This window comes from Medicago truncatula, chromosome 7 (assembly GCF_003473485.1).
Source record: "Medicago truncatula cultivar Jemalong A17 chromosome 7, MtrunA17r5.0-ANR, whole genome shotgun sequence".
Lineage (NCBI taxonomy): Eukaryota > Viridiplantae > Streptophyta > Magnoliopsida > Fabales > Fabaceae > Medicago > Medicago truncatula.
This window is the reverse complement of record NC_053048.1, coordinates 25,155,977-25,182,205: the sequence shown is the minus strand read 5'-3', so window position 1 is coordinate 25,182,205 and position 26,229 is coordinate 25,155,977. Positions and strand designations below refer to the sequence as shown.

General features: G+C 33.0%; 4 protein-coding genes across 5 annotated transcripts; 3 read left to right on the top strand and 1 right to left on the bottom strand.

The window, feature by feature from the left end:
- Positions 1 to 3,645: 3,645 nt before the first annotated feature.
- On the top strand, positions 3,646 to 6,770 carry LOC25498179 (U-box domain-containing protein 9). The gene is made up of 2 exons (XM_013593058.3): positions 3,646 to 4,227; positions 5,453 to 6,770. Exons 1-2 carry the CDS (start codon positions 3,925 to 3,927, stop codon positions 6,527 to 6,529), a joined length of 1,380 nt encoding a protein of 459 aa, XP_013448512.1. The 5' UTR covers positions 3,646 to 3,924; the 3' UTR covers positions 6,530 to 6,770.
- A 2,638-nt stretch (positions 6,771 to 9,408) lies between these two features.
- Positions 9,409 to 12,802, top strand: LOC25498177 (pentatricopeptide repeat-containing protein At1g74600, chloroplastic). Its single transcript, XM_013593056.3, has one exon. The coding sequence runs from the start codon at positions 9,666 to 9,668 to the stop codon at positions 12,309 to 12,311; it is 2,646 nt and encodes an 881-aa protein (XP_013448510.1). The 5' UTR covers positions 9,409 to 9,665; the 3' UTR covers positions 12,312 to 12,802.
- A 1,379-nt stretch (positions 12,803 to 14,181) lies between these two features.
- LOC25498175 (adenylylsulfatase HINT3) lies at positions 14,182 to 18,880 on the bottom strand. Of its 2 annotated transcripts, XM_013593054.3 has the most exons (7): positions 18,518 to 18,873; positions 17,797 to 17,852; positions 16,570 to 16,627; positions 15,354 to 15,420; positions 14,901 to 14,956; positions 14,736 to 14,789; positions 14,182 to 14,642 (listed from the first exon to the last, which is right to left on the bottom strand). In XM_013593054.3, exons 1-7 carry the CDS (start codon positions 18,698 to 18,700, stop codon positions 14,505 to 14,507), a joined length of 612 nt encoding a protein of 203 aa, XP_013448508.1. In that variant the 5' UTR covers positions 18,701 to 18,873; the 3' UTR covers positions 14,182 to 14,504. The 2 variants fall into 2 exon arrangements, with proteins under 2 accessions (XP_013448508.1, XP_024627250.1); XM_024771482.2 differs by lacking the exon at positions 17,797 to 17,852 and having other exon boundaries at positions 18,518 to 18,880.
- Positions 18,881 to 22,984: 4,104 nt separating this feature from the next.
- On the top strand, positions 22,985 to 25,016 carry LOC25498173 (serine/threonine-protein kinase OXI1). The gene is made up of 2 exons (XM_013593052.3): positions 22,985 to 23,431; positions 24,043 to 25,016. The coding sequence occupies exons 1-2, from the start codon at positions 23,064 to 23,066 to the stop codon at positions 24,956 to 24,958; spliced, it is 1,284 nt and encodes a 427-aa protein (XP_013448506.1). The 5' UTR covers positions 22,985 to 23,063; the 3' UTR covers positions 24,959 to 25,016.
- The last annotated feature ends 1,213 nt before the right edge of the window (positions 25,017 to 26,229 follow it).

The window sequence follows — 26,229 nt, the reverse complement described above, 5'->3', positions numbered from 1 at the left end:
CAAACAAAAAAAAGTGTAGGGACCAATGCCAAAATCTGATGAAAGTGCAAGGACTAAAGACATATTTAAACCTAAAAATTAATACTTCCTTCATCTCAAATTATAAGTCATTTTGGCTAGTTTACATAGATTAAAAATATAATTAATTGTGCATAAGAAAAAGAAATTATAATAATTTTACAAAATCATCGTTCATTAATGGTTTTGGCAAAATAAGTTAAAGAATTGAAAAAGGAAAGATTAATAAATATCCCTAAAAACATAAATCATCAAAATCAAGGAAGTACGTTGAAAATGGCTGGTTTCATTTGATACTCCTATACATTTACATTTCTTCTAGGAATACCCTTAAACTCCCTCCGTTTCTAAATAAATATAAGCAAATTTTACTTTTAGGTTCATTCAATTATGATGTATGTGGTTCATATTATAAACCACATACATCATTAATTGAATGAACCTAAAAGTAAAATTTATTTATATTTAAAAACGGATGGAGTATTAATTAATCTTGATTCCACCGGCTTACTTTTAATACTCTCACATCATAAATAAGAGCATATATGAACTTTAGTTTCCAATACATTTGAAAATTGTTCACTACCTCGTCCGTCCTAAAATGTAAGAAAAATTGGTCAATAAAAGTTAATGTATTTGGTTCAAAATTTATACCAGATACATCAATTTATGTTGATCCATTTTTGCTTATATTTTGGGACGAATGAAATATTTCTTATAAAAATAACCAAAAAAATAATATTTTTGTTTCTTTTAAAAAAGATTGAAGGGAGTAGTTAAGGATATAGTAATAAATATCAACGACTTACTATCATTTAGAACAAGTATTTAATGGCCCTTAATAGTACTCTGCATTTCTATTAACGGAACCTTTAATGCAGTTCAATATATTTTACAATTTTAGTGCTACATTTATTGAACTATACGCGTTCCATCCTCAAAGTAAAAACTTTTTCACATTCAAAACTGTGTTAATTTCAGAAGTTAGCTTGTAGAGCCAGAAAATGTCTCTTGTAGAAGAAAAACTAGGAAGTATACCTATCTTGCTACTCCCTCCGTCCCAATTTAACTGAGCTAGTTGAGCTTTTTACACGGATTAAGAAAACTGTATAAATGAAAGAGAGAGAGAGAGAGAGAGAAAAAAAATCGTTTTGAGTGTCTTTATCAAGTATTGATGAATTCTTCTTTATCATAAATGTAAAGTAGAATATATTGAATTGGAAGTGGTGAAAGTATTAATTAGAGTTATAATTGGAAAAAAGCAATTAATGTTGTATTGGAAACTGAAATGGATCAAGATTACTGGGACAATATTTTTTTACAAACGACTCAGTTATCATGGGACGGAGGGAGTAATATATTTCAAAGCAGGTAATTCGGAAATTGAAAATGCGTGTTAGAAAAAGTTAAATAATTTCTATTTGCAACACCATATTTCATTTTCTTCTAGAATTTTTCTGGGATTCTTGTTGTTGAAGGTTGATGGAGATGATATGATGATTAAAAAGAGGAGAAGAAGATGAAGAAAATCTAACGTTTTTGAATTAAAACTAACGGAAAGGACCAAAATGTGTAACGAAGATAAGTTAAGGGACCAAAATAAATCGAATTTTAATTAAGGGATCAAAGCGATACTATCTAAATAGTTAAGGGACCAAAAATGCAATTTAGCCATAATTATATTATCATATATTTTCTTTTGTTTGTGAGGTGACAATTGACAAAGTGACTATGCTTGCAAAAGTACAATAATCGTATTAGGGTTTTGTATTGTATTGATCATGCCTTGAGAATGCTCTCAAAGGTTGTATTTATAGCCTTCTATGAGCCTGATTTATGGTTACTTAGGCAGTAAGTAATAGGGGTAATTTAGGTATTTAGGCGGCTTTCTAGAGCCTTCTAAAAGCAGCTTGAGGCAGTGCCTTAAGGAGGACGCGCTTTAGGCCTTATGGCCCATTTGGAGGGTGCTAAATCCTTTAAGAGGGTCTAAGAACCTTTTTGAAGGTCTCTTAGGTCCATAGGAATATATTGACGGTCCAGTAACCAAGTTCAAATTTTTTGAAAAATGATTGTAGATAATAAATAATTAGTGTTACTTTAACCGATAACAATTTCTCCCTTTTCAAATCTAAAATTGTTGATTTAAATTCTAACTGGCATGAAAAAATCTTTGTTGAAAGAAATGATTTTGATTTTTATGTGGATGTTGCACATGAGAAACTCCTTATTTTCTACAACTTATGTCAGATAATTGAACATTCTTTTCCGAATTGCTAATATGAGGCTCAAAAACTACTGCAAGCTTGGTAGTTATGCACAAGAACAAAGTGCAGCCTAATGCCTCCCACTATTGTTCCAAACAATGTTGCAAGTTGTTGTAGAAAATTGAAATAATAAGGTCTAAAGAGAGGGCAGCTACTGTTCATGTGGGAGGCATCGGTAATCTTGAGGAAGAGATATATCTTGTTGTTTTTGGAACAGTTCATGCGAAAACAATGCAGGTGAAATATATCTTAGTTCATGACACGATTCCAAATGAGAATCGTAGGGAGGACCAACGGAGCATTCATGATTTACGTATCATTGGTCCTTTATGTGATGCAATGATCAATATGGGTTATTGTCAAGATCCCCCATATTGGAGCGGTATCGCATCTTATGATGTTATTGCTTCTGATGATGCAACACAATTGGCAAATGAGCAGGAATTAGAGATCGATAGAGCAAAACTACAACTTACTCTTTTAATTATACCTATTCCTTCGGTGGTCCAACAAGACGTGAACTTTCTGAGAGAATTTAGGCTAACATGTAAATTTTTACCGACAATGTTAACCGGTTGTCTTAAGGAAAAAGAAGAACCAGGGAAGTCAACATGTTGAACTTAGCAAAGGGAATTACTCTACCAAGTATATGGTAAGTAGTTTTAAAGGTTTTCATTTGAAGGGTTTATCTTTCTTTTTTTTGCACTTTATTTTCATCGCGGATTTTGGTCTATTTCCCCATCTTTTTATACCTTTTTCTTCTTTCATTAATATATGATTAGGGTGTTTGAACATATGACCCCTCTCCACCCATCTTCAATCTAAAAATAGTTATACGACAAACCAAAATTTAACTTTTTTTTATGATATAAAACTTTAAATACTTTGTAATCAAAACTTCTAATAAACCATCCTATATATATTTTTTGTCAAGTTCAAGGGTAAAGGGGATTACCATTCAAAATTACAGTGAAAGGTAAATAAATTTTGACAAAAAATTATTTTGGTTAGAGTTTAAATTGAAATACTTTGATTGAACTATTTTGCATTGCCTAAAATATACATCAACTATTTTGTTTCCTTATCCATTTCCCATTGTAAAAAAAGTAGTCATGAAAGGGTGAATTTGTTAACTATAAAATAATCTCATTCTAGAAGTAGAAACCAAGTTACAAATTTAATCTTTTTCTATTTAAATATCTTGATGTGCATTATTATCATTTTAAATTAAAAAAAAAAAAGAATACAACTAAAATTAACCAATGGCTCATGTGAAACTTGTAGGATAAGATCAAACAAGAATATAACTTTTTTTTTCCTTTTCTCTCACTTATTTTAGAGTGAATAACTTGGGCATCAATTATACTCAAATCAATGAAATGAAATGAGATCTTTTTATATATAAGAAACAAAAAAACAAAGTCTAGTGAGAGAAACACTAAGTTTTGTGTCTTTCTTTTTCTCTTAACACAATTCATTGTTACTGAGCTCAGAAGCTACCTAAGTAGAGAGAGAGAATCTGAAAACAGAGTGTTTTCACTGATATTCTCTGCATCTTCATTCTATGAAAAATATTCAATATTTTAATTTTCTGGGCTATCATCAAAATTGAATCTTTTTGTTTCATTGGATCATCATAAACATGGCAAAACCAGGGGTGTTAGATTCTGATCCAGAAGTTATGTTGAAGAAAGCTTTAGAGTTGAAGAAGGAGTTGAAAAAGCTTGTGAAGTCCATTGTTGATGATGAAGATATAAGCATTGAAGCAATTGATAAAGCAAAAGAAACTCTTTGTGTTCTTAAAGATTTGAAGCTAAGAAAGAAATCTCAATCTTCAAATTCAATGTCTTTTAAGATAAACAAGAATGTTACTTTCCCAGATGAATTCAAATGTCCACTTTCCAAGGAATTTATGAGAGATCCTGTCATTGTTGCTTCTGGTCAGGTTAGTGTCACAAATTTGGTGTATTAGTTTTAATTTTTCTGTTTTCTTAGTTATTATTACTGTGAAAATGTTGGAAACATAAGGTAAAAAAAAATTAAATTTCATTAAAATTAGTATTTTATTTGTTTGACTTTTTATTCTTTTATGTAACTGTTATGAAAAAGTTCATTAATTATCATACATTAGGAAAAATGGGATAAAATGTTCCTTAACAGAAATAGATTTTTTATTTTTATTTTGATTGAATTAGAATTAAAAGGGAAGAAGATATATAAGATTATTGATTCTGGTTTTGCTGGAATTTTGGTACTTTATTCAATGTTTGGTGACCATAAAGGTGTGGTAAAGATAGAAAAGGAATATATTCAGTTCTTTCTTCATTCAGAACCTTAGAAATGTATATTTCTATACAATGATGATAAATATATAGTTTTTATTAATTAAAAAAAAAAGTGTATATGATGATGATAAGTCATTTCATTATTTGGAATTGTAGTTTTCTCTTTTCTTTTGTTGTTTTCTTTCAATCCAAAATAGATTTTTTCTTTCTATCTTTCTGTTTTTGTTGTTTAATGCTCTTTCAATCTCAAGTTAGTTTTGTTTTGTGTTCACTTTATCTACTATGTTAGCTTTTCTGAATTTATATATAATGTGTGTGTAGATGGAAAGAGAAAGAGTGGGAAATAAAAAATGTAGATAATATTCTTTGTTCTTGAGACACTCTTGAGTGAGTAGTGGTGGTGATTGTTTCTTTGTGTAAAACTTTTGACTGATTTTCTCAAAAGGGAATATTTAAAATTTTATTGTTCTTAACTTTTTTCCTTTCTCCCAATTTTTAACATTGATGCCTTCCCCACCAAAACTACCTTTTCTTTTCTCTGTCTCCCTCTTTTTTTCTCAGCATTGATGCTTCAAGATTTGTGTTTATTCAATCAATAATGACTTAAAACATATTGGAGATTTTTCTGGTCTAATAATGAAATTTATATTGTTTACCTTTTTATGGTTAATACATGATATTTTAACAAGTGGTTGAGTTTAAATGGTTTACTATAACAAATTGTTTGGGATAACTCGAGTTTGAATCTTGATTGGAATAATTCTTTGTCAGACTATAGTTACTTACCTATCAAACTTTGGATTACGAGGGCCCATTTCCCCTGGAAACTCGATGGTTAAGTAAAAAAAACAATACATGACATTTCTGTTGGTTTAAATTTTGCAGACATATGATAGACCTTTCATTCAAAGATGGTTTAATGCTGGAAATAGGACATGTCCTCAAACTCATCAAGTTCTCTCACACACTCTGCTTACTCCAAATCACCTTATAAGAGAAATGATAGAAAAATGGTCTAAAAATCAAGGACTTGAATTGTGCAATGCTATGAGTTACATTAGCGATGAAGGTGCTAAAGAAGCTGATCAGAGTCACTTTTTATGTTTGCTTGAGAAAATGTCTTCAACACTTTGTGATCAGAAAGAAGCTGCAAAACAACTTAGATTATTGACAAAGAAGCATCCTTGTTTTCGAGTACTTTTTTGTGATTTCGAACATGCAATTCCTCAATTGCTTAAGCCAATTTGTGAAGGAGATAGTATTAACCATGAACTTCAAGAAGATGTGATCACAACCCTCCTCAATATCTCGATACATGACAACAACAAGAAACAAGTGGCTGAAATTCCAATGGTAATTCCAATCCTCAAGAAGGCTTTGAGATGTGGAACAATCGAAACACGAGCCAACGCTGCAGCAACCCTTTTCACGTTATCAGCACTAGACTCAAACAAAGAACTTATAGGAAAATCCAATGCCTTAAAACCGCTTATCGACCTATTGGAAGAAGGGAATCCCTTAGCTATGAAGGATGTTGCTTCAGCAATATTCACTTTATGTATGATGCATGACAACAAAGCAATAGCAGTGAAAGACGGTGCGGTTAGAGTGATTATGGCAAAGATGAAAAACCGAGTTCACGTCGACGAATCACTAGCTATCCTTGCCCTACTTTCGACTCATCAGAAGGCTGTCCTTGAAATGGCAGAGCTTGGAGCTGTTCCTTGTTTGCTAAGCATTATGCGAGAGAGCTCGTGCGAACGCAATAAAGAGAACTGTGTCGCAATCCTTCAAACTATATGTCTTTATGATAGATCCAAGTTGAGGGAAATAAAGGAAGAGGAGAACAGTCACAGAACAATTTCTGAACTTGCAAAAAGTGGAACTTCAAGGGCTAAGAGAAAAGCTAGTGGAATTCTTGAGAGATTGCATAGGGTTGTTAACATCACACACACTGCATAATAATGTCCTTGAATCCAAGACTCTCTTTCAAGGTATATTATTCAGTTGTGTACCTTCAAGTTATTGAAGGTAAAAAACTATAAGAAACTTATGCTTCATAAAACCAATTGTGTACATTCTTTTCTCTCAATGAAGTTATTTTCATGTTAATTAAGTACCTGAATAAAGTGAAGCTATGTGCTCTTTGTTCAAAAAATTCTACAAAGTTCTTCGTGTATATATATATTAAATATTTCATTTACATTTATGTCATCCCTACTTTTACTTTCTTTATGTAATGGGCAGAAATATTAAGATAGAAAATAAACAAGTTTAGTGAAAAACTTATAGTTCCAACCTGTTGAATTAATCAAATTTTGAATTTCATTCAACTTGAACCTCTTCACTCACTTTAATTAATTTCAACTTATCTTCTTTGAGCACATTGCATCTGTTTTGCAATTTGTGACTTTTGCTTCTTAAAACATCATACTTTTTTAATAGAGTAGAGGTGTCTGTAAGTAGTTTGTCATAAGCTGGTTCTAAATCAAAGGGATAGTAAGAAAATACATTATCATCTTCTGAACATGATTCATCATCTGGTTCTACATCTGCCACCAGAGGTTAGCTTCCTCTTCATCTTCTTTTTCAGAAGATGAAAGATCAAGGTCCTCCTATTAGAGCAGCAACTAGTAACAGAAGATTACAGAAAACACAAATCGCAAACAATACGCTAGCTCAGCTCGCCCACCCCTCTAATGTGTTTATACATGAACCATACTAAACATCTCCCATGTTGTCACGAGACCTTTCTTCTTTCTCTTTGATGGTACCTATGTACCTCTCGAACTAAACCAACTTGCACAAGCCTTAATCACATTCCTTGCTGATGTTGGGGGGATGACTCATTGATGGTTAACTCATGCTTATTTCGTAAAAGATATAGCGTGTGTTTGGTTCTGCGATAGCGAGAATTGATGATAGAAGTTCTCGATGACATACTTTGATAGATTTTTATGGTCAATTTCTTAAATCTTCTCTCTAATGTTCCAGCTTCATTAATGACTGCAGAGGACAAAATGTCAGGTCTTTAGATCCATTAATTCACAGTTGAAACATTGCTTCAATGGACTGCATACTTAATTTTTTCCATGTGCCTTTGATACAACGATTGGAAACAGAAGAAAAAAATAGTTGAACTTTAATCAATACATAACTAAAAGGGGTTACTAATAAGCAGAAAAGTCAATAAAGAAATAATATGTGTAATACAGAAAACTGGGTACATGACTGGTAGCAGAGTCATCAAAGCTAAATATAAAGCAATCCATATCTATTATATTGGTCAATGTATCCTATTAGTCAACAAAATGCTATTACTCATGGAGTTATCATGCACAAACCAGTAACAAAATAAAACAAATGGAAGTTCACATTATTTAAAAAATCTCAGAGGAGTAACTTATGAATCATAGAAATCTTACAGTCGAACGGAGAATTTCCAGAACACTAGCAAACAAGACATTGATGCAAGAAGAGTTTCCTATAATAGTGATTAGGACGAAAATGACCCGGAGCTGTTATTTTTCTTAACCATGGTTTCAAAATATCATCCAGACTACAATAGTAGTCGACACATTACGACAATATCGCAAATTAAGGTCTCAGGTGTGTGTAGTTTTCTACCACTAGCCTCATCCCCTTATCGGTGACATCATAACAACGTTCCAGGTCTAGTTGCAAAAGCCGAGGGAAAATCTTTGAGATCGCATACAGTACTTTATCATCAATTCTTGAGTGTGACAAGTTCAACCAACACCTCTAGTTTGGAAGCTTCAAAGTTGATCCAAAAATGCTTAGCTTGTGGGCAGAAGGCAAAGTTCAAATGCCTGGTATTACAACATTTCTTTAACACTTTACCAATACCTTCATTCATATATGCCATCACAAGAATTCAAATCAAGAAGCTCCATATTAGGAAACATGTAAGCATACATATTGATTTCTTCACCTTGCAAACATGAATTGTAAGCCAAATGAAGAGACTTCATTTGATGGTATACAACCAAAAATCCTTTGACGGTATTGAACCTATTCCAATTTGTGTTGACTCGATTCTGATCTCACTTAGCAAAGTACAATTCTTAAGGAGGTGCGAACAAGGCTGAATTGGTGAGCTTGTCACAACTCACAACCACTCACATTTATAGACACGAAATCATCAAGAAATACATACAACTCATTGAAACGACAATTATTCAAAAAGATTGCATTTTAAAGATCTAGATGTTGCAGAAATCGACACTTTGACAAGAGATAAGAGATCCCGGTATATGTGTATATGTGCAGTAATCTTGGGAGACAAGTTTGCTCAAAGGAAGAGCTTCAAGTGCTAGAGAGCAAAGCAAGAAATCAGTAATGCATGAAAAGGACTGGTCAAGACAAGTTAAGCGCTTCAAACTCGCCAATGAATCAATGAAGTATGAAGATTGCATAAGCAATACCAGTACATGTTATGAAAGGGCATTCAAACATAACCGCCTCTTCCAGAAGTTCCCAGTTCATACACAGTTGAAAAAACAATGAATCATTAATGTAGATATTACCAGAAAGATTAACTTTGCGGAGTTTTGAAAGCCTTTGAGTAAGAACCTTTAAGTTTCGTGCGATTATAAAGGCCTAAGTCCGAATCACTGACATCCGACATATTTAACAAAACATGAATTAAATATTAATTTTTATATTGTTGGCAGTTAAAAAATCATATTTAATTCTGTTTTATTAAAAAATTCTATTGAACATTTTTGCATAATTTCATTAAAAATACAAATGCTACACATGAGTTGACTTAAAAATAAGGACTTAAAATGGTGATTAGAAAATTTATAGGGATTAAAATGAAACCTTTAAAAATTTACCAAAAAAATATAAATTGTGTCTGTTTCCTATATAACAAAGAGGATTTCAAAATGCTTTGAACCGTTGAACATTTTCCTTATGCCACTGAATTATCCCATAGTTTTGGCTTGTATTATTGATTTTCCTTATGCCACTGAATTGCAAGAGTACCAATAATGTAGATTATCACATACTATCATGCTTTCACTATGCTTCATTTTTTAAAATCAAATGAAAATTCACCATAATAATACTCAACATGGCTATCACATTGTTTCCCCTTCGCACTTTCCTTCAAAATTCACTAATCAACACAAAAAGTTCACAACTTTCATGCAGATTCACCTCTTCCCTTCCAAACCCATTTGTGATTTTGCGTGATTACAAGTTTTCACCGCAACACAATGCTAGAAACACAAAAATCCTGCATGCCCATTTGCTTAAAACTCATTATTTACAATCTGGTATCTTTTTCATGGACTCATTGATTGGTTTGTATTGTAAATCTTCTGATATGGTTCTTGCTCATAAGCTGTTCGATACAATTACTCAACCGAGTATTGTTTCTTGGAATGTTATGATATCTGGTTACGTTCGTAATTCGATGTTTTTGAAGTCGTTGGAGATGTTTTGTAGGATGCATTTGTTTGGTTTTGAGCCTGATGAGTTTAGTTATGGGAGTGTTCTTTCTGCTTGTGTTGCTTTGCAGGCTTCGATGTTTGGTTTGCAAGTTTTTTCACTTGTTGTGAAAAATGGTTTTTTGTCGAGTGGTTATGTTCAGACTCAAATGGTGGATATGTTTTGTAAAAATTGTAACTTTAGTGAAGCTTTGAGGTTTTTTAATGATGCTTCGTGTGATAATGTGGCGAGTTGGAATGCTATTATTTCTTTGGCAGTGAAAAATGGAGAAAACCAGGTTGCTTTGAATCTGTTTAGTGAAATGTGTCGCGCATCTTTAATGCCAAATAGTTACACATTTCCGAGCATCTTAACGGCTTGTTGTGCGCTTAAAGAGATGCAGATTGGGAAAGGAGTTCATGGATTGGCGATCAAATGTGGTGCAACGGATGTCTTTGTGGAGACTGCTATCGTTGACTTGTACGCAAAATTCGGATGTATGAGCGAAGCTTATAGACAATTCTCCCAGATGCAAGTACAAAATGTTGTTTCTTGGACTGCTATTATTTCTGGGTTTGTGCAACAGGATGATACTACTTTTGCACTAAAGCTATTCAAAGATATGCGACAAATAGGGCATGAGATAAATGCCTACACCGTTACTAGTGTACTTTCTGCATGTGCTAAACCTGAGCTGATCGAGGAAGCAAAACAAATTCATTCCTTGGTATTAAAATTAGGGTTGATTTTGAATGTTAAGGTTGGAGCTGCTTTAGTCAACATGTATGCAAAAATAGGAGGAGTTGGATTATCTGAGTTAGCCTTCAGCGAGATGAAAAATATGAAGGATCCGGGCATATGGGCATCCATGTTGTCTTCTTTTGCTCAAAACCGAAATTCTGGAAGGGCACTTGAATTATTCACTGTAATGTTAAGAGAAGGAGTGAAACCTGATGAGTATTGTATTGGGAGTTTGCTTAGTATTATGAGCAGCTTAAGTCTAGGGTCACAGGTGCATAGTTACATTTTGAAAGCTGGATTAGTCACCAATGCTACTGTTGGTTGTTCGCTTTTTACAATGTACTCGAAATGTGGTTGTTTAGAGGAATCTTATGAAGTTTTTCAACAAGCTATTGTCAAAGATAATGTCTCGTGGGCCTCTATGATTTCTGGTTTTGTAGAGCATGGATATCCCGATCAAGCTCTGCGACTATTTAAAGAAATGCTATATCAAGAAGTTGTACCTGATCATATTACATTAATCTCGATTCTAACTGCTTGTGCTGATCTTCGTTTATTGCGGACAGGTAGAGAAATTCATGGTTCCACTTTTCGATTAGGACTAGGAACAAACACAGTTGTTGGTGGTGCACTTGTAAACATGTATTCTAAGTGTGGAAGCTTGAGTTTGGCAAGAAAGGTGTTTGATATCCTTCCCCATAAGGATGCTTTTGCTTGCTCTTCCTTGGTCTCGGGATATGCCCAAAATGGTTTAATCGAAGAGTCGTTTTTGTTATTCCATGATATGCTTCGAAATGATGAAACAGTTGATGCCTTCACAATTACATCCATTCTTGGGGCTGCTTCACTTTTGTGTCAATCAGACATTGGAACACAATTGCATGCCTACATTGAAAAGTTGGGGTTACAAGCCGATGTATCGGTTGGAAGTTCACTATTGACAATGTACTCAAAATGCGGAAGTATTGAAGATTGTCGCAAAGCATTTGATGATGTCGAGAAGCCCGACCTTATAGGTTGGACATCCCTCATATTGAGCTATGCTCAACACGGTAAAGGGGCAGATGCTTTAGCTGCATATGAACTTATGAAAAGTGAAGGAGTTGAACCTGATGCAGTAACTTTTGTTGGGATTCTATCGGCTTGTAGCCATAGTGGACTGGTTGAAGAAGCCTTCTTCTATCTAAACTCAATGATTGAAGACTACAAGATTACACCGAGTCATCGCCATTATGCTTGTATTGTTGATATTCTTGGTCGATCTGGTAGATTAAGAGAAGCTGAAAGTTTCATAAACAACATGCCTGTTGAGCCTAATGCGCTGATCTGGGGAACACTGCTTGCTGCTTGTAAGGTTCATGGTGATTTTGAGCTCGGGAAGTTAGCAGCCGAAAAAGTAATGGGATTGGAACCAAGTGATGTTGGTGCTTATGTGTCCTTTTCAAACATTTGTGCTGATGGAGAGCAGTGGGAAGAAGTTACAAAGATTAGAAGTTCACTGAACAAAACTGGGATGAAGAAAGAACCTGCTTGGAGCGTTGTGTGAAAAGCAACAATGTCATGATTGGCAACTCTTAGTACCTGCTAACTTGATCTCTTGGATTTCCTTACATAAAGATATGAAAACAGAATAGGGAGTTGACATCTTAAGAAATGTCAAGATACATTGATATAGCCGTAGTGCTATATCAGAATTCAAGGTAACCTGCTGAGTAACAAACCGTGGTTTGTCTTACCGTTCCCTGGATCGCGTCGTGACAAGGACTTCATCGCTTCACATCAAGTGGCCCTTGGGGTTGATGGATTGGAAAGGGACTGAATAAAATGGAACTTATAGAATTTACTCAATTCCATTCCATCTAACTGTTGATTATATAATTTTTCTCCTCCCAATTTTGGGAGTATAGATTGGGACTAACTTATTGTACATTATTCTCCTTACTGTTCCATTTACTTCCAAAACATTGGAAAGAGAACTTTTCTAGTCCATCATGTAATATCCAAACAATGTATGATAATTTTACTTATTCCTTCTCATTACCATTCATATGTTAAGTAGATCCTTAACATAATTCTCTTAATGATGTAAACATGCAATTCACGATGATACATCAAAAACCTTCCACAATCAAAGCCATCGTTTGGAAGTTGAAAACTTAAATTTGTTTTAGTATTCTGCTATGTTAGAAAATATATTTATCTATGGATCTCCTTTGAAGCAATATGTACAATCCCAATGAATACAGATCCACCAGAGTATGATACAAATCTTAATAATACTGTAAGTCACATAGACCTAACATTTTTATGATTTCCACTTCTATGGTGTACTCTTACATACTTTTGCATGGCAGATATATATTACTCATTTTTGTCACTTATTATAAGTCTCACTTACAAAATTCATGTGTATTAAGAAAGGTATTTGTAGCAATAAATTTGTCAAAAATGTGTTACTTTTTCATAATTACTCTAACAGTTATTGATATCATAAGGGAGAGAGAACAAATTTTCGTTTACCAATTGTAAAACGACTAAGACCATTTTTGTAAAAAAAAAAATATTGATGCATGTGAAATTTTGAAAATAGTCTCACAGTAAGGGACAATAAAATCTCAAAAGGGAGTCTTATAATAAGTGGAGGAGGGAGTAGTAGTTTACATACTTTTCCATGACAGATATTTGTTGGTAATTTAGGATTTAATGTCTTAGAGGAGGAACTAAAGCAAAACCTTCAACTATTCAGAGAAATTATCTCTGCCAAAATCCATGAGAGCAAAGGTGTTGTTCTTTTCAATTTGACAAATAGGGCATCTTGCCAAAATCCATGATGATAGATGTCATATGTAGTAGATATTGTATGATAGTTACAGTTAGTGAAGCCTGTAATGATACTGGTATATCTTACTTTGAATTTGTTCACAAGTCTTAGTTCAACTGGTAAAAACATTGATTGCTAGGTCGGATGCCGTAACTGAAGTTAAACCCTAATTCATCCACTTGTGTGGAGTAGGAGCCGGATTCCATGCATTAATAAAAACATAGTGTTTGCAGCAAATGATTCAGATTATAGATTCACTAAATTAGTTTTAATCAAAATCTCATTGATAACTATGTGTGATGTAATAATCGCTAAGAATACATTTAGGATCTTGCTAATTTATGTCATAAGAACACATGTTAAAAACTTTACATTGAAAATTTAATATTTTTAATTTAAAAAGTTCCTTAATATAAGCCCTTGGCACATGTTTGAATTCGTCATCCATTTATGTCAAATAGTGTTTCATCAAAGGTCTGTATATAGACCATAAATTGTAATTGAAATTGGGTGGCCTTGACTTAAATTTTATGAACATTAACAATAGTCCCCCTTGTGACAACCACAAAAGGTTTGTATGAATGGATTTAAGATCTGATTAGCTCAATAAGTAGCTAACATGTGGAGTAATATATTTGCATGGTTCCAACATTTAGGGAATAAAATACAAAAATGACTGTACACGTTAACATACAAGAGAAATGCTTGTTCAAAAAACATACAAGAGAAATGATGTATGCACTAATAACATACATTCAACAAATGAGTAGTTGAGGTATTTCTGAACCAAGTTAAAAGCAATGGTTAAGAAAATCCCAACCATTCATTTATTGAGTTTGAGGGTAATGTTTAAATTATAATGAGCATGTAACATTCCTCTAAATGAAAATATTATGTTACAACAGATCAATAACGCTATTAACTTTTACTTGGACAAAAATCTTCTTCATTCTTACTTTCTTGGCAAATGTCTGATACCAACAACTGTTCTTGAATAGATGCTGCAAGTTGAGAAACTTTCTCATCGTCTAAATTAAGTGGACGCCTTAGCAAACTCTATATAAACAAGGGGTTTGAGCATCAATTAGTACTCACATTGCAACATATTATGCATATCAAATCAAATATGAGATGGAAATGAAACATTACCTCAGAAGCCCACAAGCAATCATACGCTTTGCGAGGAATTATGTGCATATGAGTCTGAAATGAACATGTTTTTTAGGAAAATAAATTAAATTTCACAATTTGTGAATTAAATGTATGATTCCGCAAAATTAATAATAACAGTAGAGAAAATACAGAGAATCTTACATGAAATATTACTTGACCAGCAGCTGCTCCGTTATTAATTAACACGTTGAATGAATCTGCAGAATTCCAAACATCCTATGAATTACTATGAAGATATAATGTCATAGAAAAGTATTTAAAGGAGGTGGTACAAAAATGACAATGCGCAGGGCAATTGTAATTTTCTGCAAACAAGTATCAATAACAAAAGTTTGATACACTGCATGAAAATGGTTTAAGTTAAATTATGTAACATAGAAACCGTTTAGCTACTACAAATGGTACATAGAAACCACATCATGTAACATAGTTATATTATGTATAGAAGTTGCTAATGTTTTCTCATTGTTGCCAAAAAAGGCATTGCAAGGTATCCGTAGGATATCTACCAGCAAAAATGAGTGATTCCTATTCAAATATATAAGAACCGAACAAAGCAAGACTCGGATAATGTATGAGTAAGGAACTACATACTGCAGCCAGTAGCCTTCATGATTGCATTGCTAATGAAGGGCACTTTGGAACTCATTGCAGCTACCACCTGTACCATAAGTAATCAGCTTAGGAAAACAAACAAGACCATTGTCTCGCATTTACAATTATATTAAAATTTAAATTGGTTAAATACATAAAACACACCATTTTGCATATCTTTCTGTTTTACATTTCATTGCGCAACAACTTTAGCAGAGTTTTCAAGCTTGAAGACAATGAAAGAGTGAAAGAAACTAGGGGTATGAGTATGATTTATGAGCCTCCAATACGTGTTTTACGTCATCTCTTCACAATGCCCTATTCACGCATTTTCTATGTCTTGTAATTTATGGTAAATATAGTGAAACAAGGATCTTATTCTTGAAGGTCCCAGGTTCAAACCCGGACGGAGGAATACATATTAATCTAATAACTAATGAGGAGTGCTAGGAACACTCTCTTTTTAACACTCTTTCATTGGTGAAATCAATGATGATCCTACACTTTAGAAATAGGTCCCACATAAAGTGGTGAGACTCATATGGATTCCACCCAATAAATAAGTGGAGTGTTCGAGAGAATGTAGAAAAGAGTGTTCCTAGCACTTCTCCACAACTAATTACTAACATTTTCCATTCAAAAAAATAAAATAAAAATTGTAGCAGTAGGGGTTGGGATTGAGAGTTAAACAAGTCCCTTAAATGATTAAGCACGGACACCAGCACATATGCAAGGTATTTCATATCCTTAAGAAATGTTTCAACTCAAAAAAAGAGTTACTATAGCCCGTATAAAAGTGAGATAAAAAGACTCAGGTATGTTTGAATTCTCTTTTCAAAAACTGTTTTTGCTTTTTGTTTTTGGTTTTCCATAGGTTCCCTCTACTAGAGGTAGTTCTAATCGAGACATGTCAGACACTAAATGTGGATACTTCTCCCAACCAGAATTCGAACATCGGTTCACCATGTGGTGAGTCTAGCCCTTCAGCTAGACCCAACCTCTGTTGATAACTATTTTTATTTTATTCTTACTTTTTAAATAATTAAAAAACTTATTTCATTAGACTGTTTCGTAAAATTGTTTCTTTTTTTAAAACCAACAAATAATACTTGTTTTAAAAAATAGTTTTTAAGAAGTTTTTATGAAACAGGTTTTGAAAACCACAACACAATCGAACAAGCCCTTAATCTTCTTATACCTATTAAGAATCACTTACTGATGGAGGAGTAGCATCCAATGAAGGGTAATGAGATTTCGGGATAATAAGAGAGTGCCTGGTAAACAAAACATAGATGTGAGAAGTAGATAAATAAACAATTCCATGCATAATAGTAGAAAAAGTAAATTGAAATTGAGTCGTCAACTTGTAGGCATGATTACCGAATCAGACAATATGCCATTGACAAACTAGGAAATTATCCAACATTCAACCAATTCATTCAAACAAAGATTTAAATCATTATCCTTTCTCTTATGTTCTAAATTAACTTGAATATATAAATAATATCATGTTTCAAAGTGTCACACCGCAAGGAAAAAAGGTTGGTGTCTTTCCATGCTAAATCTTTTTGTTATCTTATTTTATATCACCTTAGAACATCTAACCATTATAGCAGTAGTGTTTTATAGGATTGAGGTAGCAAACAAAAGGGATTGTGGAAATTTAAAGTCATTCTACCTCTCTTTGTGGCTGCCATTATTCTCATTTTAATTTTTTGCTAATTAGAAACTTAATCATGAAACCATGAATACATTAGAAAGCTTCTCTCTAAAAAGTTTCACTCTAGCTGCTCAGTTTTAGTTAGTAACTCTAGAAGTTCAATGAGTTTAATTTAGAGAAATAAATAGTTATGACTTTTTAACTATTTCTTAGATGTTTTCATATGCTACATGACACCGAAAGTTGATTTGTGGGTATAGGTGGTACAGTATCATCTTATGGGCTTAAAGAAACTTCGGCTAGGAATAGGATTAGATCATGTTTTTCTTAATACATATTGTGATAGGCCTGTCAGGATAAATGATCTAACATGTTAACTTGACTTTTGCGTAGGTCACAGAGTTGCCACAGACAAGGACATGAGAAAAAAAATCAGAGGTATAAAATATTAATTGATGTCAGTGTTGTCAAGCAGGAATTGCAGAAAATAGTAGTTTGTTCAAATTACGCTTAGCAGTGCTATAGCGCTGATATAACTATTTAACGACACTTTGTACTAAATAGAATATTTCAGAACAAAAACAATTTGTTCAAATTCTGCTATGCTATATTAGCACTATAGCGGCTATTTGACAACACTAACTGATTCAAGTATTTTCTATATTTGATGCCACAACTCACAATAGATAAAACAACAAATACATACTTCTTACTTACTCCATGTATGGCCAAATTTACATGCAGCAAAAATTGTGAAATAACACAAAACATATGATACCTTACCCATGACTCAATGGATTTGTATCCAATATGCACAGGCACATGTCATCTTCATAAAGCTGTTAGAGTGACAAGATATTAGAAAGAGTTAAGGTGAAGAGAAAACATGGTTGGATTGTATACCATCAATCAGTAATGAGCACAACAACAGCAACCAAGTATAACTAGTAATGATTAATAGCAACAAAAGTTATGTTAAGCACAGTGGTTGACAATAAAAACATATTGGGAAGTATTTCAAAGAGCATGATTCGTCATTCCAAATAGCTCTTTATGCCTAAGTATTAATAAGGCTTATTAATGCTTATGCATTTAACCATAAACGCAATGAGACCATTTCCTATCTTATCAACCCTACAAACTGATGTAAAATGGATCCCGACACCTCTTTTTTTGGTGGTGTACGGGGTTTGAACCCCGGACCTTGCATATATTATGCATTGTCCTTACCAACTGAGCTAAGCTGACAATGACATATCCTGACACCTCTAGAGTGAGCAATTCAGTTCAGCTTAATAATTAGAGTATAAAGTGAGTATTCTCGGCGATTAATTCACAAAATCAAAGTTGAATATTGCAAGTACATCGTAACAAATCACGAGTTACAACTTTGATTTTCTCAGTTTGAAGGAGTCAAATTCATCAAAATTATAGTAATATTAATACTAACATTTGACTTTTTTAAACTAGGTTCATTGAATAAAAAATGGAAGAAAAAAGAAACCTTGAGAGCAGGTGATTGACCGCGAACAATGTTGCAAAAGACACAATTCTGATTATTATCATCGGAATCCGAACGGGCTGAACAAAGCGAAGCGGAGAGTGGATCCGAATAAGTGAAACGGGTCGGGTTGAGATGGGAGGACAAAACGGTAACTCTTCTCCTCGTAGCTTCTTCAATGGACATGTTTTCCTTCGTGTTCGTGTAGGTTTGAAATCAGAAACCATGGTTCGCCATGTTTGAAAAAAAGCAACGACCACGCTTTGGTTTGTTTATTTATTCGTTTGTTTGTTTTTTTGTAATGTGTGCGCAGAACACAGAGGAGGGAGGTTGTATCTATTCTATCTTATCTATATTTGCTGCTTGCGTGGCATTGTTGAATGAATGTTTGTGATGTGCTATGGAATTAATTAATGTTAAGCAGTAGAAATTGTTTCTTAAATTTTATACATTTAATTAAATAGAAGTAAAAAAATTAAATTCAAATGCATTAATTAAATAAAATATTTCCATTTTTTACTCTTTAACTTATACCCTTAAGGACATAAGTTAACATTTCCCTAATCTTAATTAATGGTAGTTAGTTGGCATATACAAATACTTCAACATATTATTATTAGTGTTAGTATAAACAAAAATGTACTTTTTAGATTAATTGAATAATGGGAGCCCCTAATATGGACCTCTTTTATTAAGGTTCCATCATGGTCCTTGCTGATTAACTAGCAATAGCAGGTAATTTTTTTATCCTTTCCAGTTTACACTGTATAAAGTACCAACTGAGACAAAAGTAAGTTTCTGCACTCTCTGTTGTTAATAGCAGCCGCTCCCGGCGCGATCGCAGGGCGGAGCGCCCAAAAACAGCCTACCGCATCAGAGCGCTACCGATTCGCGCGTTAGGAAAAAGCGGGTTTCGCGGCCGCCTTTACCTGGAGCGGGAGCGGGTCAAATCGCCCGCTTTTCCGGGTCGGAGCACAAAACCACTGTGTTTTAGTTTTGGGTGGTTGTTTCCGGTTAAATCTGTAGGGGAGGAAGAGGAAGGAGAAGGAAGAGGAAAGAGAAAGAGAAGAGAGAAGGAAGAGGAAAGAGAAGGAAGATTTAACGGTAGATCTTGTTTTGATTTTGTGGTGGAATACAACTGTATTTTCCTTCTAACAAAGTGGGACACACAACTTTACTGTTTTGAATTCAGTTTTACTAATATTTACACAGTTGTGGTGGAGTACGAGTTGTTTTTCATAATATTCTTCAATAAATATTAATAATTAATTGCTAATGTGATTTAAAAAAGTCACACTTATATAATAATCATAATAATAATTTGTTTTACTAAATTAATAATTTTTTAAAACGAATAATAAATAATACATAGTATAGTATATTGTTTTTAAATTATGGCATGATATATTATTTTTGTCTTTATCAGAAAAATATAGTATGACATATAGTTTTTAAATTAATAAGTATATACAATTATTTGTTTCTTAAGTACATTGTTTAAGGCTTTTTAGTATTTTCTTGACAAAAAAAAAGGCTTTTTAGTATTTTTTTTATAGCATTATGATATTTAAGTATATTATTTAAGGTATTTTAACATTAAAAGTATTTAAGTATAATAGTATTTAATACTACAAACAATTAATAATCTTTAATTTTTCATTTATACTAATACTAAATATATTTTTTTCCATATTTTATTAGTCCTTTATTAATAACATAATTTTTAGTTTGTGTCCGCGTCATGAAATAGCGGCCTCTACGCGTCCGTATACCGCACCGCGTCAATTTTTGGGGTGGTCGCGCCGAGCCGCTTTTCCGCTTTGATAACAGAGGTTGCGCTGGTATTGTGTTGGAAACCATCACCGACCAATTAATTCCACAATTATCATGGCTGAGTTTTTGGAATATAAAACGAATGAATAACCCAATTTGCAACAAATCCAACTCACTTTTTTTTTCTTTCTAAATCTTCAATTTGATCCTTTAAAAGGGGTGACGAAACCCAGCAGTAACACTTCCAAAAGGACAGTGACATCCTTGAAGCTGTCATCATTTTCGACAAGCTTACCAACAAATCTAAAGGCTACGACATCCTTGTGTGATCAATCATTACATTAAGCAATAGGAAATTCATTCTAGGAAGCAAAGGCAACGAAGAAGGCTTGCGACGAATCAAGGATGAACATTAATGGACTCCAAGCCAACCTTCTCTGGGTGCTGGCAGATAAAGGTCTTCTCCCACTGCTCCTATGTACATGAGGAATGGAGTGAAGAAATAGAAAGGGAATTGAAAAGGTGATTTGTATGGTGTAAAATGGAAAGGAATTAAAACTACCTCCTATTGTCGGTTAATTAGTATGGACCATGGGTGGACCATAATAAAAAGAGGTCCAGATTAGGGGCTTCCTTGAATAATTGATATATCTATACCATAAACATTCATTCAAATGTATAACATGTATCCAAAAAATATAAAATTGCAATTATAAATAATAATTGATTTCCTTTTTAGTTTCTTTAACAAGTGCATTAAAGACACTTGTTAGCATAACCCTTTATTTATAATAGTGACGAGAGGGAGTAGATAAAACTAACATACCAGATCCAGTCAAATGTGTAACACTAATAAAGTATCGAGAAAACAATTGACTTTTGTATACATATCTTAAATGGTTGTACACTAACAAAGATGTCCTTCGTTTTATCTTCAGGAGTGACGAATTGAAATTCAACGAAACCATGACTGAGAAATCAACCTCCATTGGTCGAAATTCTTCCAAATTGTGTGTAGCTATGATGAGAGATAACATGAGGTTAAGGGTCTGTCTCCCTTACTCATAACCAATCGACCGTGTAAATTGTTCTTGCAACCTTCCACACCGCGATCATAAACTTCTTGTATGAGTTTAATGCAAATTGAATCCCCTTTGATGCAGGGTTTCGATAATTGAGTGAAGGCGAGATCATTAGAATTAAATAGAGCTTGTGCGAAGGAACAAGACGGACCTTCTGATAGTTTAGTGAGCAAAGTTGTGGCAGTAGAAAGAAACTTCCAAGGGCATATTGGTGGCGGTATGACTGTGCTAGTCATGCAAGCCCTAACTCTAACGGAGCGAAAATGAGCTATGAATTTCATATTATATTTTAGTTACCTCTTTCAAAAGTGATTGTTCAAGGAGCTATGTTCACAATGTGTTGTGGACTGGAGGTGCAGCGACATGCGATCCCTCCACTGTTAGGAGTAGGATGTGTTTGCTGCTTTGTAAAATCTACCTCGTATTATACCCTTCTGTCTAAGACCTAGAAGCTGACGCTACTCAGCTCAGCCAGCTCATGTGTTTGATGATATAGAGTTTTATTAATATTGAATATTTATCTGATTGAAAACCTATATCTTATTAATAAATTTATGTTTGAAAGAAGCCACATCCACATGCTTATTCAAAGAGCTGTTCTTTTAATTACTTTTTTTTCATACCTATTTTGTAAAGTAATCAAGTTCTAACAACAAACATCATATTATTTTTCTAAAAGAATATTATAACTTTTTTTTTTTTACCTTTGTACTAACTAAGAAAAATAACAACCTAAAATATTGATAAAGATATTTGTTTGAAGTTATATTTTTATATTATTGATCAGAATATGAATTTTTTTTGCATAGTTACATTATTATTTTTTATGGTTACAGATGTTATATTGTTATTTATTTTCAATTAAATGAGCTACTGTTCTTTAAAAAAATTATTTAATTTTATCATGGGTCAATTTTTTTGTGAGAGCCGAGCCTCCAGTTTTATAGGAACGACCCTCATAATAAATGAGAAATCCAAATTTTATGCTCCCTCCGTCTCAAAATAAATACCTCTTTAGTATTTTTTTCTCCGTTTCAAAATAATTGTCTCTTTAGGATATCAATACAATATTTTCCTTTATTATACCTTGTGTATTGAATTTCATTCAACTTGATTACTCTATTAACAATTAATAAAAATATTCCTTCAAAAAAACACAATTAATAAAAATATGTTAATAAATTATAATAATTTTACCATTAAAATCAACACAATTTATATATTTTTCATAAATTCTGGACAAACTTTAAAACGATTATTATTTTGAGATAGAGAAAATATATTTTATTTCTATATATTGCAACGTGATTGAGTCGACATTACGCACACGTTTGATATAAGCAAATCAGAATTGAGATTGTTTTCAGTTATATTGCAACGTGTTTTGAGCAAATTATTAGCTCATTATAGCCTTTCCTTTTAAGAATGAATTGTTTTTTGAACGTACCATTAAATTCACACGCAATATTCCATCTTTCAATGAGTTGTCATAAACCTAAATCTCTCTACACAGCTCAACAAAATTCCACGTGTCAAATAAACCAAACATGGTCCACAATATTTTCTTAGAACAAATCACACACAATCACGTTTCTTAACATTTCTTATAAAAAGCCTCTAAAAAAAATTATATAAGCATCTGCAAATAAAGCAAAAATACGGTTTCGGAGGTACGAGGTTACCTTACCTCTGCCATGAATCACGGCGGCGAAACATTGGACTTCCGAAACCTTAAAATTTTATCCGCCGTCGGTCGTGGCGCAAAGGGTGTCGTGTTTCTTTCAAGAACCTACGGATCATCGAAAGAAGAATGGTTGGCATTGAAAGTGATATCTAAAGAGCTTCTTTTGAGGAAAAATAATGGAAAGAATGGTGAATGCAAAAGGGTGAAATTTGAACAACAAATACTACGTCGTTTTGATCATCCTCTCTTGCCTAGGTTTAAAGGAGCTTTTCAAACTGAAAAGCTTATTGGATTTGCTATTGATTATTGTCATGGTGGGAATTTGCATTCTCTTAGAAAGAAACAACCGGAGAAAAAATTCTCTGAAGAAACCATCAGGTAAAATATTTCATAATGAAAAAACAACATTGTGTTTCGTTTTTTTTTTTTTTTTTTTGCCCAGTTTTGTAAATTTTTAATATGGTGTATGATAGAATATTATGGCGTAGTTTGATCAGGTAACCCATCCGCTTGGAAAAAGATTTTGCTGTTGTTGTTCTGTTACGTTTTAATACGTTTTCTGTAATATGTAATTAAAATGAGTTTAGAAGACGATTATTGCCTAATTGTTCATATCAATCTTCTAGATTTAATCCCAGATTGATTCCCTAATGTCAATTAAGGTGGGTTAGTCTATACAAAACTTTGTTGTGTGGATCACCCTTAAGTGCACGGTGGCATTAGACTCGTGGATTTGTCCGTTTCTGGATCCGGATATTCGGGAAATTTTTAATTTAATTTTGTCACGCATTGCAAATTCTTCAAATATTGAATAACAATTTTTTAGATTTCTGTGGTTTAGTTAATTCTATAGATTTTTGCAATATATTACAATCTGGTTTAGTTTAAATTTTGATTATTTATTTGAGAAGAAATTTCAAAGTTTTCAGTCATTTTCTTAATAACAATGAAGAATTTTGTGTTTAATTGTTAATTTTTCTTTTGTGAAGGTTTTATGCAGTGGAATTGGTGTTAGCATTGGAGTATCTACACAATTTAGGAGTAGTTTATAGAGATTTGAAGCCGGAGAATATCATGATTCAACAAACGGGTCACATAATGATCGTAGATTTCGACCTATCAAAGAAACTAAATCCAAAATCACCAAACTCGCTGAGTTCCAACTCGTCACCAGGTTCGAACTCACCACCAGATACAAAAATCAGAAGGAAGAGATGGTTATCGAAGTTCTATTCTTGTAATTCCTATGTTGGTAAACCGAAATTCGAATCATTGAGTCAAATCGATATCAACTCGGTTTGTAAAAGGAGTGAGTCGGACTCAGTTGAAAAGTCAAACTCATTCGTGGGAACTGAGGATTATGTGGCACCTGAAGTTATATTAGGGAATGGACATAATTTTGGTGTTGATTGGTGGTCATATGGCGTCGTATTGTATGAGTTGCTTTATGGAACAACGCCGTTTAGTAGTCCAAATAGGAAAGAAACGTTTCACAAGATTTTAACAATGGAGGTTGAACAAAAGGGTGAATCAACACCGTTGAAGGATTTGATTGCAAAGTTGCTTGAAAGAGATCCTGATCGTAGGATTGAAGTTGATGAAATAAAGGGTCATGATTTCTTTAAAGGTGTGAAGTGGAATACGGTGTTGCATATTGTGCGTCCACCGTATATTCCACAGAACGAAGTTGAAGACAAAGCTGGGTTTTCGAGAAAAGATGTTGAGTCCTTTGTACATGGGATATTTTTCCCAAAGAATAAAAATAAGAGTGAGAAAGAGAAAAATAATGAGGTGAAAAAAGAAGGGAATGAGAAGGAGAAGAAAGAGAATGATAATAATAAGAATGTGTGGGTTGAGAAGTTGAGTCAGACTCAAACTAAGGATGAAAATTTTTTGATTTTTTGATTTGGTGGTGTATTGGTTCACGTTTGTTGAATATATTTAGCTTATTCTCCATTTTAAATGTCATTTCCAGTTTATAGTCTAATTTTTTTTAAGCAAGTTTCTGGTCTAGTTAAAATTTTGCTGCCATGCTCGTATTTTTATTGACATAGTGATTAACAAATCAATACATTTATATTCATAAAAGGAAAAGACTCTGTAGATGGAACTTATCATCTGCAACTATAGTTAATAATTATTTTTGACAGTAGGAAATTGATAATTGGTTGTGCCACTCAAGAATTATGGAAGGATACTAAGAATCTCAGTATACATGAATCAATTAAGGTGCATTCTAAATGCTCAATCTATGCATTTGGATTTGGTAATTTTTTAAATGAATTCCAAAATTATTGTTGAAATGATCCATTCGGGTACCACTACCAAGTCATTTAAATTCTCTAGATTTGGAGAACTTCTGGTGTTTATGTATATAGAGGCTAATCGATGTGAAATTTTCACAACGATAAGGGTTACTCTTCTTTTAAGGGAACAATAGTATATAATGTAGGTTGTCCTTCTCTTGCTTTAATTCTATTTAGGTATTACTTTGTCTCGTTTGATTAACTAAAATTTATCCATCTTCACTTAAAAAAATTACATGAGTAAAAAAAATGTAATGATAGGGTCATGTTGAAAAAATTATACATGAGAGATTCCTACTCAGAAAGCTCTTTATGTCACCATGGCACTCCATCTTTGTTTATTTTCCATGCTATCATTGAAATATATAAAGTTCCAGGGTATAGAAGTTCAAAGATCCAGAAGCAACATAATACTGTCTAGTTTTTTCAAATATTATTTAGTTTATAAATAAAGGTTCCAGGGTAGTATTGTTAAGTTCAAAGATAATTAATATATTTGAATTTAAAACCGCAAGCATGAAGTCTTTTTTAATTATGTGAGGGGATAAGCATTAAGTCTTAACAAATAGTATTTCGTTTGGAAAACAAAAATATTGCTAAATAAGTATCAGATTTGCACAACAAGTATCGGATTTTTCTTCTTTAATGCCTCAACACAATCGATGATTTGCACAATATAGACCTGCACATTTCTGTCTCAATTACTTGATATTTTCCAAGACTGTTAATCAATCCAAAAATTCCATGTTTGATGTGTATTGTAAGAATGTGTTGCGTATATAAGACCCATTACTTGTAGGAATGACAATTATCTGTGAACCTTGTATATAAGACCCATTCGGGCACACCATTTGACATACTCAACACATT

Excerpts from the sequence above, each read along its gene's own strand:
- LOC25498173 (XM_013593052.3), top strand. The coding sequence starts at position 23,064 with ATGAATCACGGCGGCGAAACATTGGACTTCCGAAACCTTAAAATTTTA. Across the intron at positions 23,432-24,042 it reads TTCTCTGAAGAAACCATCAG|GTTTTATGCAGTGGAATTGG; the intron begins GTAAAATATTTC and ends TCTTTTGTGAAG.
- LOC25498179 (XM_013593058.3), top strand. The coding sequence starts at position 3,925 with ATGGCAAAACCAGGGGTGTTAGATTCTGATCCAGAAGTTATGTTGAAG. Across the intron at positions 4,228-5,452 it reads TCATTGTTGCTTCTGGTCAG|ACATATGATAGACCTTTCAT; the intron begins GTTAGTGTCACA and ends TAAATTTTGCAG.
- LOC25498175 (XM_013593054.3), bottom strand. The coding sequence starts at position 18,700 with ATGTCCATTGAAGAAGCTACGAGGAGAAGAGTTACCGTTTTGTCCTCC. Across the intron at positions 15,421-16,569 it reads TGGATGCTACTCCTCCATCA|GTGGTAGCTGCAATGAGTTC; the intron begins GTAAGTGATTCT and ends CTTATGGTACAG. Across the intron at positions 14,790-14,900 it reads CTGGTCAAGTAATATTTCAT|ACTCATATGCACATAATTCC; the intron begins GTAAGATTCTCT and ends TGTTCATTTCAG.
- LOC25498177 (XM_013593056.3), top strand. The coding sequence starts at position 9,666 with ATGGCTATCACATTGTTTCCCCTTCGCACTTTCCTTCAAAATTCACTA.